Here is a 13,208-nt window from a genome sequence, read left to right on the forward strand (position 1 = left end):
CATGCCGGAAGGGGCCGCGGCGCTAGAGGGCAGGAACGGCGTCAGAGGCCGCGGCATGGCCGCCCGGTGAGCAAAGGGCGGAGCCGATCAACAAAGACGACCCAGATGTTAGTGAGAATACAGCTGTTTTAATAATTCAAATAGCAGCTCAGTACGTTTCCCGTTTATTATACATGGTTGCACAATCTGAGGCTGGTTAAATACAATCAAGTTTTCAAAATCTCTTGGAATCATTTCCAGATTACAACATGCAAGTGACCATGAAAATATTTGGCTTTTTACTTTATTCTTTAAATTTCTGAACAGGCACTTACATGAGGGAGTTAAATTTGCTCTCATTCAAAGATACCCACATTGGACGTATCCTAGCATAAAGTACACAGAGTCTTTGTCTGCTTTATTAAAGTGCCACAGTAACAAAACAGTTCTTACAGAAATGTAATTCGATTATTTACTTACTCATAAAGTAAGGTTACCAATGACACTTGCACCGGAGTTGAGAAGTCTTGGTTTAAAGGCCAAGTGAACTACAAGCGCAAGTAGCCTTCTGCACAGCAGGCTTCGCTGGATGCCCAAGCCACACATCTGATCACAGACCACGTGCTCAGCTGTGAACAGGTGAAGGCTAACTCCTTTCAGCTGTTTCTTCAACACTAAATGCATACAAGATGATTAAGACAAACAATCTGCTGTGCCAGACAAGCTTCTAGCAGTTTTAAGGCTTGCCTGCCTCCAAAATACCTTTCCAGAAGACCACAAAAAGCTTGTTTGCCCTCGTAACGGGCCCAGAGGGGCTAGGAGGAGGATGTCCCCTGAGGGCGCTTTGCCTCTCCTCTCAGGACAGCCAGGAGACAGACTGTGAAGACAGTGGAAGCATGAAGCCAGGAGGAACCACATAGTTTCGTGTATTTGCGAAATAATCAGTGTTACCAGCATTTATTTCATCAATAAGAGATAATTACATTCAAATACTTTACCCACTGACCACCTGAAGGTGAAATCATGACAACATCTCTACAGTCACGAGTTACTGGGCAACGAACCCCCAAAAGTCAGGAGTGACTCACACGCAAGGCTTAGAGAAGTGTGGTAGAAAGAACTGGGGGAGGGAGGGCAGAGAGGCTTCCTAACGTTCTTTGCTACTGACAGACTCAAAGCTTCTTAGAAACCTTGGTAAGGTGCCTGAAGGCTCCAGAGTTATCATAGTCACAGTGCATATACATGCAGTTTCAGTTAAACCCTGTCTAACGTAGTAATTAGAAGTCTTAGGACAAATTCACTGCAAAACTCGATTTTTAGTGTGATTTAGTCATTGTGTCTTATTGTAGTTTCAAAACAAAACAAATGCAAATAAGCAACATTAGAAAGAAACATGCAGTAAACAACATGAGAGAAGGGAAATGCTTTAGTCTAAACTGTATAGGTGATCAGCAAAAATCAAATATACCAGCCTATCATGCATGGAAATAACTAGATTTAAGCTTATGCATATCCAAGTGCATATAACGTTATCAAATAAAAGTAAATGTGCAGTATAAAATAGTAGCTTAAGAAAGTTCCAGTGTTTGAGAAAGCACTTTATTTTAAATGTATATACATACTTGAACGTTTAACTGAAGAACGCTTTAGTAGTATGGTAAATGCAGCACTGCAAGATGAAGGAAGACAGTTGTAATGGGAATTTTGGCCTTCTTTTCCCACAGGCTGCTGCCATCTTTAACCTGCTGAAGCATCACAAAGTTTTTCACCTTATACCAGTTCACATTTCGGGTTGCTCAGCAGACGCTTGTGATTCTGGAGATTCAAATCGCTGGTGAAAGTTTGTTCGTAGTTTCCTCAGCTTCTCAGGGGCTTTTCTCCATAAAATTATTTCCTATTTGAGGAAGCAAACACTTTTGAAACCACCATTTACCATTAAGCCAGCAGAATCAAGTATCTTAAGTTCCTGATAGGCAAAGACTTGGGGGCGGGGGGTTCCTGATAGGCAAAGACTTGGGGGCAGGGGGGGAACAAAACACACCACACAAAACGCTGCATCCCCGTTACTTACAGAACGGTGCAGTACACATGGAAAGTAACAAAAAGACGACACAATTGAGTTTACATATTTAGTTACTGCCTGAACACTTACCTTCATCAATCTTGAGCGGTCACCTCTTCCTTAACAATCCTACTCCCAACTTTGATAGTATTAAAGGGTTCAAGAAGTTTTTCTTTCTCCTCTTTTCAAAATCCAAAGCCCATCATAGCCACTATATGCTTCAGTTATCTTTTGTTTTCCATGTTTAATTACACTGCCTTCTCTATTCTTTAAAACGAAGATTCTGATCTAATCCACATAGCTTCATTCCAGTGACCCTTTTCACTATTCCTTTCCTCAGCATGACCTCAACTTGGGTTACATTTTCAGTCAAATGTCTTAGCCCTTGTTACAATTTTGAACCTGGGCTAATGCTGGGAGGCGAAATCCATCTGCAGCAGTTTAAGAAAGCAAGGAAACAAATGCACCTGTAGCTCATTTTACCCACAAAGTGTTTTATCTGGATATTCACAACACAAGGTTGTTCTCTGGCACTGAGCATCCTATCCTTGCTGAAACAGTATCCATCATCCCCCCAGTTCCTTTTTGCAAGCTAACATCTTCTATACAGCTTCCAATACACTTGCCAGCAGAAACGCTTATGCCATACATGAAGCACACGTGGCTTCTAATGTACTGAACGTTCAAAGCAGCATGTACAACAGCCCAGATAATTCTGCAACAAGATTCCTATAGACCGTACCTGCTGTTTGAAGTATCGTCTGTCTTCTTCATCCACAAGCACTAGATTTAAGAAGTACCTCACTGAAAATTTTTTGTTCACATCCCTCATTGTTGGAGTTGGGTCATAGCCTGCTAAGAATAGTCTTATAGGAATCGATTCACCTTAAAAAAGAAAGTTTCAATTAGTTTCTTAAAACTGGATGTCATTAATGTAGTTTCAGAAGACATGCAAAATAAATGCAGTTTCACAAGCACTGTGTGTGCCCCTTCCTTGGTTAAAGAAAAAAAAACCACACCAAAAGCCATCACAAACATAACACTGAACAGAGGCAAATCAAAAGTGGGAACACTTTCTCAGTGGAAGCATGGTAGCCAGGCAAGACAAAAGGATCAGTATCCTGAACTCTCTAGAGCTGGTCTACAGGATGGAGTCAGGTTTGAACCAAAGTGATAAAAGGATCAGTTGTAGAATTTCCAATGGTAAATAAGGGTAAGAATTACTAGGATCCCAAGTGAAATGCCCTAAGTCAATAATAACGTCTGCTTTGAATAGGAAAATCCACTACCATTTCAGCAACCTAAGGAGAAGTGTGGTTTCTCCAAGAAAAATTTATACAAGTCATCTCTTCTCCTCCAGATTTTTTTTTAAATATAGTTTTAACTCAAAATGCTTACCCTTTAAAACAAGCACAGTTATTTACCTTTAACTGGTGCACCATCCATTATTTCATACTTTGCAATGGTTTCAGTCTCTGTTGTGGTGCTGGGTCCTGGTGAAACAAGTTTTCACTGTGAGAACACACGCTTCAGTTTTAAACATTTACAAAGCTTTACCACAGCAATTTCTACTCTGCAGCATTTAAATTACACAACACTGCATTTCTTGCCTTTGTCTTGCATATAAGTTACACAGAGCTAAAGCAAGCAAAACCCTCTCTCAGGCAGAGCATCTATTTCTTACTCTCTCCTCCCCATGCTGATGCAGAAAAGGCAGTAGCCAGTGCTTCAAAGGAGCCCTGGGTATGCAGGCTTTAAATAAGGGACAAGCATGCAGGGTAGGACTTGTGAAACAGTTTGGTGGGCAGTGCTAGCGACTGATACTGCTAGACCATGATCAGACTAGAAACCTGAAGGGTTATCACCCAGCACAAGAGCCCACCTTTCTCCACAGCCTAGGATGAAGAAACAAGAGTACCTAATTTAGCCACAAAAGCCAAAAATAAAGTAGAGCTTTCTGCCCTTCCTCTATTGCTACGGAGGCTTTCTCATTCTCCACACAAGCAGCTCACTAGCCACTGGGCAATGAAGTCACGAGCCAGAGCCGCTTACTGCCTTCCTAGTTCCAGGGTGTACAAGCCTGATCTGCAATAATCAAGCTGTTTCTGCTTCAAAGCTTCTTGATATTTCCATCATACCTGTTTCAGGCTGACTGAAAGTGACTCATTTCTAGAACATGAGAGATTCACTCTAATCTTTACCAAGCCCACTTCACCAGCTAATCTCTGCAGAGGTAAGGGGGTCTTCAGGATGCATTTTACACCTTTTCTCTTGTTCATTATCTATCAAGGCTGATTAAGCTGCTGCACATTCATGCCCAAGTTCCATTTACAATGGTTCACGTTTGTGAAGCTAGCCCAACAGTCACAATCCCAGAACAATGCTACAGACTGACAATGTTGACTACTAAGTATGACTACCATAGCACAAAATGCAAATGGTAGTCAAACCGGTGAGAAAGAAGCACATAGAGCATCGGTTTAGCCAAAGCTGCAACTATTGACTTCACTCTCCAGATTTGCATAAGGCTCAACCAGCGTAGAAGTCGCCATTTCTTTTGGACTTTGTTTCTCTTACCAATTCCAGTAATCTCCTTTTTGATCAGCTGCAACTCCATGTGCTGAATTTTTATTCTCACTAAGAGGAAATAAATTTTTCCAACAATCACATCCTTTAAGTGATACCTTTAAAAGAACAGAATGGGGGTTTTCATTAAAGAATAAACACAACTTTTACACCTTCCTGAATACAAGTTATACAGGTAGTTACCTTATCTGCTTGTTAACTACTTAGAGCTTACTTCCCCACTGAGCTAAGCATCTCAGCCAGATCAGTGCAATTAGCACCTTTTCATCATTGGAGTATTAGTAAAGGAAGTACCATAGTTATATTTAAAAAGCATAAATGCAGAAATCAAGTCTTAAATATTTGCTAGTGACCTTCCTATTAGTACTGAAGGCAGAACAGACAAGTATTCCTCAAAAAAGGCTGTTGTGTCATCAGTAGCCAAACGGCTCAACACAATAATCATCGAAAGTGTTGCTTTACATTTTAAATCCCCACATACCAGGTTGTTCATCAAATATTACATACTCTACCTGTTTATCCCGAGATATCTACTTGAATGTGTTTTGTTCTAAGTGACACTTACTTTGACTTATTGTATTCAAACTCTATATGAAGACAGTCTTCAATGCCTACTTCCATTTTAATGGAGTTGTTTACATCTGGGTACGTAGCAAGCTGGTGAACAATCAGATCATATTCTTTCACCAAGTCTGACAGCCGTCTCACTATTGTCACTTTTAGAAAATACCTAGGAAGAAAGCCACCAGATTAGCCATAATTATTCAGAACTGCACAAATAAAAGCCCTTATGTTCTGAAGGTACAGGTATTCTTTGAAAGTTAAGAGTACGTTCTCTTAAGACTAAGCAGAAAAGAGTAAGACACCAAAATACAAGAGAAAACACTTACAGGTAGAAACTTGGTGGTGTTTTATTCGGTTGTGGGGTTTTGTTTTGGGGTTTTTTTGTTGTTGTTGGGGTTTTTTTTTTTTTAAAAGGAGACACATGGACTGTCTTCACTTGATTGAACTGAAAGAATTTTATCTACACAAACAACACTGAGCAATTCCAAATAAAGTAGAAAAGGCTACATAATAACACGATCTCAACAACTCCAATCAAGGCACACTAGCTACTGGCTGTTACATGTCTGATTTGAAATCCAAGAGGACGAAGTGGGGGGAGGGGGCAGCATAATTGCTAAATTATTAATTTGCTGCAGGGGAGGAAGGGAGAGAAGGCTTAACAGTTACAAACCTCAGCCTGACGTTGGCACCAATGTAGGATTCATATGGCTTCTCAACCTGCATGAATTCAAAGTCATAGCTTCTATTTTGGGTCAGTTCTCCAGGTAAGGCCAGTTCTTTCACTAAGTTTACAAATTCATGAGTATTGCTTTTGTCATTGAAGAGTTCTAAAGTTGAGGAAGTTAAAAGAAAACATGTTTCAGTGTTTATTTTTAGCAAATAAAACTGTCTCTAATTTGGCAGGAGCAGGTGGGAGAGGACAACAGAAGCAATTAATTTGATTTAAGTTACATGTATTTGACCAAATGTTTTATCCAGTTTTTCAAAGTTATCTTCAGTTTCAGCAACCTACAGTAAGCATTCCTAAAGAGCTAACCGCCATGAACAGAACACATATTTGAAGCTTCACTAGCATGGCATCTTTTTTTAAAGACAGTTCAGCTAGCTTTAATAAGTACTTCTTGCCTTGCATTCTCTGTAATTAGCATTGCCCAGTTTTGGCTTCCAGCATTTATTGCTGAAGGAATAAAATTTAAGCAACACCAAGACTGGCTCATTTAGGACAGGCCAGTGATCCCAACTGGTCTCCCACAGATTAACAACACCTATCAAATGGTTTACTATTACTACTAGTCTACAATCAAATGGTTTATTATGACTACTGGTCTAAGTCAGTCATTTGGAAACAAGTTCTTAATACATATGCATAGACACACCAGTTTCTTAGCAACGGCATCTACTGTCCCCAGACCAGTGTCATTATTATTCATACCCAGACCTATGTCATGCAATTCTCACCAAGATAAAAGCTTTAAAAGTTAGACAAAATTAAGATTACCATTAAAAAAATCCAAACACTTTAGTATATAAAAACAAGCTTCTCTACAATTCACAACTGAAAATATCAGCTAAGAACGTTAGTGGTAGTTGGTTTTACACAGACTGAAGCATTCCAGAAAAGAAAAAAAGAACTAAACACACCAACTCCAGTTTATCATTGCCAATTTGGTAGAAACTGACACTAACTGCTTGTTTTCTAATATGACTACAAATTATCTAAGGTGTACTTTGTTTGCTCTGACAAGCATTTATATAATACAAAGTTTATTTACTGTTGCATATCCAATACTTTTTGTGCCAGTCAGAAAAGTTGCGCTCCAAGAGTTGGTTTAAAATATGTCTTTGACATGCAGCTGGAGCTAGTCTTCAAGTAGTGCAGAGACAGATCACACTACTGGGATGCTTTTTATATTACTACATTAAAACTTGAAAGGATGCAAGAAAACATGGACAAGTACAAAAAGCAGTAGCTTGAACCACTTCTGCATAACTCTGAGGATTTCTAAATGGTAGCACAATGGGAAGTCCCAGAAACACACAAAATTCAAGAAACACTACATCAAATTAAAGTCATTCAGAGAATAAAATTTATGCAGAGTAGATGAAGAACAGCCTGTACAGCTATTAGAGGATAACAGACTAAATTAAGCTGACATATGACAGCTCTGGTTTTTTCCCCTTCCTCTAAATGCCTCATTCGCATCACACTGCTGCTTTCTTCTGAAAGTTTGTTTTTACAGCCCCACTGATCAAAGCCTCAAAGCATAAAGCAGCAGGTGTCAGAACTCAGTCCTATCTGCCACATAACAGTTCAGACATAGGGTACTGGAGCCTACTGACTGATCAGAAATAGAGAATTTGTGAAATTCCAATCAAAGTCAATTATATGTGGCTGAAACATGAAGAGTTACTTCCAAGGAGGACAATAACGCAAACAGCCCTCTAACAGAAGGAAGGAATCAGCCTAAGGGTGCAGAAGTTACCTCGAGTGGTAAGAAGTTAGACATGATCGAGATTCTTTATAGTTCAAATCTAACCAGACTCAGATAGAGTTATAAAAAAATTACGTTTTTAACATCAATACCACATTATCTTGCTAAAAAGCACAGAGATCCTCTGAAGCTTCAATACTATTTTATGTTAACAGTATAAAACTATGTTTTAGAAAACCAACCACTAAAGAATTATTTTAGAAGTGTTTTCCTATAGGATGCCCCATCGTTTCTTTTTTACGCTGATTCTCTTTCAGAGCCAGAATTAAAGACAAGAATTAGAAGTCTGGAACAGTAGGTACACCTGGTATTTTGGCTTGGAACCTTAAACACAGGCAAAACAAGGAACAAGCAGAAAAAAAATAATCAAGTGCTCTGATTTTGCTTTTTACATCAGGGTCATTCATCACTTATAGTGAGAGGGAAGACTGTGTTTAAGTTAAAAATGAATAGTCTGAAATATATGAAACAGAAATCACATGTACCATGCTCACAAGTTTAGTGTTTAGAAATCTCAGGTGGTTCTTAATCAAACTCTTAACCAGTCTGAGACAGACGGAATACTCGCCATCCCAGTTCTCCCTCACATGTACGTATCTTCCCTCCCAAACATTTTCTGACTAGCACAAATTAGTACATCACTTGCATTAAAATGAGTAAGATACAATCGTCTTTTGGCACTTGCCATCCACTAACCCGATCAGGTTGCAATGTTTGAGCCAAACTGCTGACAGTCACAAGTGCAAAGTTCCATAAACTACATGCACCTAACATCCTTTTATAGCTTCAAAACTCACCAATTTGTCCTACAAATTCAATTCTAATCCCTTGGTGCTCTAGTCTCTTCCCAAGCTGCCTAAAGGAGATGTTCACCTGCCAAGGCAAAAAAAACACCAGTTAAAACTTTTCAACACTTTCACTCTAATACACGATCTTAGTAAAAAGGAAAGTACATTACTACATGCCTATCAAAACTGAGACCTCTTCTTAACAGCACTATCTAAGCTTGAAGGCAAGCAAATCAAACAGCTGATTATGAAAATAAGCATTATCCAGCTGCCACTAAAGCATTTAAGAAAAATCTAATCATCCACGAGACTGAATTTAATAAGCAAGCTTGAAACTTTCGAGTCCCAAAATTAAGAATCTAAGCTAGAGCTTCAGGAGAGTTCGCATAAGCCAGTCGTGACCCCCTTGCCATCTTTGAAGGCAGAGAGCTTCAAAGCACCTTCTGACAGTCACATTTGGAAGTCCAAAAAAGAACTGCCATGAGATGCATTCCTTTCAGTCAAGTGAACTTAAGTCCCTTCCTCAGCAGATAGCTAAGTACTGGTGTTAGAGAAGTCAATGAAAAATAACAGATAATGAAACCTACTATCAAGATCTGCATTTGTGAACTTTATTTTCACGATCTGACCTTGCCTCACAAGAAAAGATTCCATAAGGTTACTTTCTACGGAAACACGTAAATATTAAGCATATATAATGTTTCCTTACGAGGTAGCAATGACAGAAATTCCTGTACCTTAAAATCCAGTACATCGCCGAGTAGGACGTAAACCACTTGAATAATCTATCTTTGTGGTGAAAAGGAGGAGAGAGGTAGAGTGAAGTTGTCCAATAAATTACTGGTCTTCCAAACCTCCTCATCTCACTGTGCTTGTGTTTGCCAAAACTCCTCAGGCACCTTTCAGGCATTGCTGATACAAGCCAGAAGTGCTCAGCCCAGTGAACATACAAATGCTAGTTCCCTCAGTTTCCTGAGTTTGAGGCCCATCTTGTCAGAGTTTCACATCCATGAAAGGAACTTTCTAGAGAACCAAGATCTTAGCATGGAAAGGTATCTTAAGAGCAGGAAGATACCCAGTGACAATAGGTCGGTCAAGATCAAAGTAGGTATTTAGAAGTCAATCTCAGAACCCAATACCTGGCTCAGGTTTCTTGGAGGAAAAGCAAATCATAACAGAAATATTCAGAGAATGAGAATGGCTCCAGTAAAACCAGAGTGATGGCAAGGAGTTCCTAGGTGCAATACTAAAAGTAGAGGAATCCCTCTGGCAATCTCAACTTCATTTTTTTTCCAACAAGAAAAACTCTTGTTGACTCAGCAGCCAGCTGAACTTAACATGTTGCTCCTCTGATGCAATTCCAGAAACCACTTCAGGGCATGAAACGTAAGGCTTAACTTCAGGATATGCAAAGCAGGTTGGCTGCACTAGCCAAAAATTAGTTGCACGTGTCAGGTTGTGGATTTTGGAGTTCAAGGGGAAGGGGAAGCAGGGGGATCCAGTTCGGAATAGTTTTCTTGTCAGAACCAACGACAGGATTGCACACTGTTGCACAAAAAGCTTACTCATAAATACAAGATGACAAAGAAACAGCTATTGTTCAAAACATTCCGTTTCATCAGTTGCCTGAATGACTATGGTGAAAAAGATCATATATAGGAAAACACTGTTTCCTCTTTCAATAACAACAAAAGCTGAAATTGCAGCTCTTGCTTATATCAGTTTTTCATTTAACTTCCTATATGCATCTGCATGCCAGAATCAGTACAGTAATAGTTACTTTAAAAAAAAAAAGTTTACCTTTCCCGAAACAGATTCTCCATCATAGAAGAGAAAATGCTTTTCTACTTTACCATCTTCTGTTTTGATTTCTGCTGGTTTTCGTGTTTCAGCATCATTAAGAATAACATCAATCTCACAAACAGGACCGAAAAAGCCTCCAAGAAAACTCTGGAATAACAAGAATCAGGTAAGTTACTGCCTAGTGGACACTCTATTTTAAATATGGTATTTACTTGCAGCTATACATTGGGGAAAAACATTTGTGCTCCCATGAAGTTACAAAGCCCTTATGTATTAGAGACCCAAGAAATAGCGATGACAAAAGACAGTTGTTCATCTAGCAAATAATTGAGATCAGTCAGTAACAAGCAGTGACAGCTCTTACAAAATATAATGTTTATAAAAAAGTACACAGCGTAATTACCATTATTACTACTACACTAAAATACTAACAAATATTTAAAACGTTACTGTTGCAAACACAACTCTGGTTTCTGTCACACCAAAGTTTCCAATCACTGATTTCAGTTTAAAAAAATTAATCATTTTTAAACCACGCTTCAAAAAAAAAAAAAATCTTTTTAACAAATGTATTCCATCTGGTTTAGGATTTCAGATACTATACCAAAAACTACATATTGCTTTATACCCACTATAACTTACTGCATAAATGGCAGTAACAAGGATGATCAGAAGTAGGAGGAATAACAGAGCAAAGTAGGGTGAAAAGAAACAACAGGAGATATAATACAAGGCCTAAAGCATCCCCCGGGTTGGCGAAGGGGAATAGGGACTTCTATTTGCTGCCTCTTCCTACTCCCCATAGTTCTCTTAGCAAATGAAGAGAGCGCTAGCAGGTTCAAGGGACCATCTGATAGAGTGGATGTTACAAGTTTACCCATAATACTGCTCCAGGCACCAATGCATTATGAGCATTAAATGTTTGTCCTCACCTTACAACAGCATTCCCTAGGCACGAACTTTTGACCAGCACCAAACAGAAGAAACTAGGAGAGACCATCCTTTGACCTTGCACAAACATTCCTTACAAGAAGCTGCAAAACCCATTAGCGGCTCTATGGGAAACTCAACAAGATTAGTACAAAAGCCCCCATTTTCTCCTAAGAATTAGGCACTAATCTGCTTTGATGTACTAAAGCAGACGACACTTCACTAATCCAGTATGATTTGGGGGTTTTTTTGGAGAAATTACACCATGTTCTCAAAGGAGAGCACCTGCTTCAACTAGATGAATTTGGTATACATGAAACAGTCATTCTCATTTCACCAATTTAATCTCAAAAATTGAGTAAGAACACATTTCAGGAGATTCTGGGGACCTGAAGTTTGAGATGTAGCATTAATAACAGAAAGCCTAGAAGAAAGTTTGATCTGAATGCTACTGCCTAGCAGTAGGAACACTGAGCGACTTTTTGCTTACCCCTACAAGTCAAGCAAAGACATGGTGCAATTTTGAGCTATAAAACAGGGATTCACACAAGACTAAACCGACTTTGTATTTGTTCAGGTAGCAAGCGGCCCTAGTTCAATCCACAAAAATGTATTTAACTGACTGAAACCTAGTTATATCTACTTCACATTCTCACAGGAAAGCAGAAGCAGATGACCAACAAGGTGGTCAAACTAAGACCAAATGGTCCTCCAAGTCTCTGCGAAGCACATATTCGCATTAATTGCTGAAACAAGAAATAAAACTTTTTTTTTTTTTTAATGACTACAGACTAGAACCATTCTTGATTTTGGCTCCTGGGAAAGGGGGAGAGAGAAAGAAGAAAGTTTCAACAAGAATTCCAAATCTTTAGACTATTTTAAACTGTTGCACAGATCACTTTTGGGCATGCCCATATTTTTTTCCTCAGAAATTCTGCATTCGTTCTCCAGATTAGCCTTATACTTTTTTCCCCCCAAGCAAACAAGGAAGCCCATTGCCTTTAAGTAACATTATACAAGATGGTCTCACAGTGCCTTCCAAATTATGAAGCTGTACCATCGTTCAAAGCAGTCAGCCAGAACTAACATTGGCAACACATCACTTCTCAAGACACTGCGTATTTCAACTGTACCCCTTAGAGATTTGCTATGATGTCATCCAGAGAGGACAAGAGCATATGGAATAATCAACAGCTGGTATCTCCTCCAGTTGCTATCGAAGATACTGCTGCGGGGAAACTATGCAAAACAAGAAGTATTTTAAAAAGCCATCATATGGCTTACCATGTTACAACCTAAGAAAATGAAGACAGAGAACTAAGGTTTTCAGAAGTTGGCCAAACACTAGGTTATGTTCTTGATTTCATGCAAAAGACAAGACGCTGAAGATTTTGCTACATCAGGACTGAAATCAATCTGCATTCAGTCCTTATGTGTTATACTGTACAAAAGGAACTATAGGACTCCCAGTTGCTGATAAACGGTGCAGAAATCCCAGCCTCAGCTTCACACGGAGCCCCAAAAAGCTTTTGCATGTCCAACAGAGATAGAGACACATTAAGGAATCCACACACTTCAGAAACCCAAAGTGCATTAATCTAGCTGATTCTTTAAAATATATATGTTTTTTAAATCTATGTATCACACCACAGCAAGCACTTTGCCCAGGCCAAACCTGCTAAGCACGAAGTGGCCACTATTTCACCAGCCCTGAAGGATTACTACCAACCGCTGTCAATTAAGTGCTGCCTTACGGGACTGCTGAAAGATTTCCTAATGTTTACAAGACTAACACATGCACTTTTCGCAAAGCCTCCACGACAGCAGCTGTGTAGGAAAAATGGAAGCCGAGTTTCACGGCTAAACCCCGTACCGGCGAGGGCATGCGGGCACGGAGGAGCAGCAGGGGAACATCCCAAGCTTTCATCCACAAATTACATTAACACCACCCCAAACCTTTGTTTTTCGCTATCTCGGCCCCTGCTGTTTTGCCCGCTCACC

At 39.4% G+C, this 13,208-nt stretch overlaps 1 protein-coding gene across 1 annotated transcript; it reads right to left on the reverse strand.

Annotated features, from left to right (window-relative positions):
* Positions 1–1,556: 1,556 nt before the first annotated feature.
* VPS26A (vacuolar protein sorting 26 homolog A (S. pombe)) lies at positions 1,557–13,092 on the reverse strand. Its single transcript, XM_009574569.1, has 9 exons — positions 13,009–13,092; positions 10,275–10,424; positions 8,484–8,559; positions 5,865–6,021; positions 5,193–5,357; positions 4,619–4,725; positions 3,466–3,534; positions 2,784–2,926; positions 1,557–1,873 (listed from the first exon to the last, which is right to left on the reverse strand). The coding sequence occupies exons 1-9, from the start codon at positions 13,090–13,092 to the stop codon at positions 1,760–1,762; spliced, it is 1,065 nt and encodes a 354-aa protein (XP_009572864.1). The 3' UTR covers positions 1,557–1,759.
* Between the last annotated feature and the right edge of the window lie 116 nt (positions 13,093–13,208).

This window comes from Fulmarus glacialis, unplaced genomic scaffold, assembly GCF_000690835.1.
Source record: "Fulmarus glacialis isolate BGI_N327 unplaced genomic scaffold, ASM69083v1 Scaffold48443, whole genome shotgun sequence".
In the NCBI taxonomy this organism is placed as follows: domain Eukaryota; kingdom Metazoa; phylum Chordata; class Aves; order Procellariiformes; family Procellariidae; genus Fulmarus; species Fulmarus glacialis.

Bases quoted from the DNA above. Each gene is read 5' to 3' on its own strand.
- VPS26A (XM_009574569.1), bottom strand. From the start codon at position 13,092: ATGCCCTCGCCGGTACGGGGTTTAGCCGTGAAACTCGGCTTCCATTTT. The intron at 5,358-5,864 runs GTTTGTAACTGT...CTTTCTTCCTAG, and splicing joins GGTGCCAACGTCAGGCTGAG to GTATTTTCTAAAAGTGACAA. The intron at 2,927-3,465 runs GTAAATAACTGT...TTCTTTTTTAAG, and splicing joins GGATGGTGCACCAGTTAAAG to GTGAATCGATTCCTATAAGA.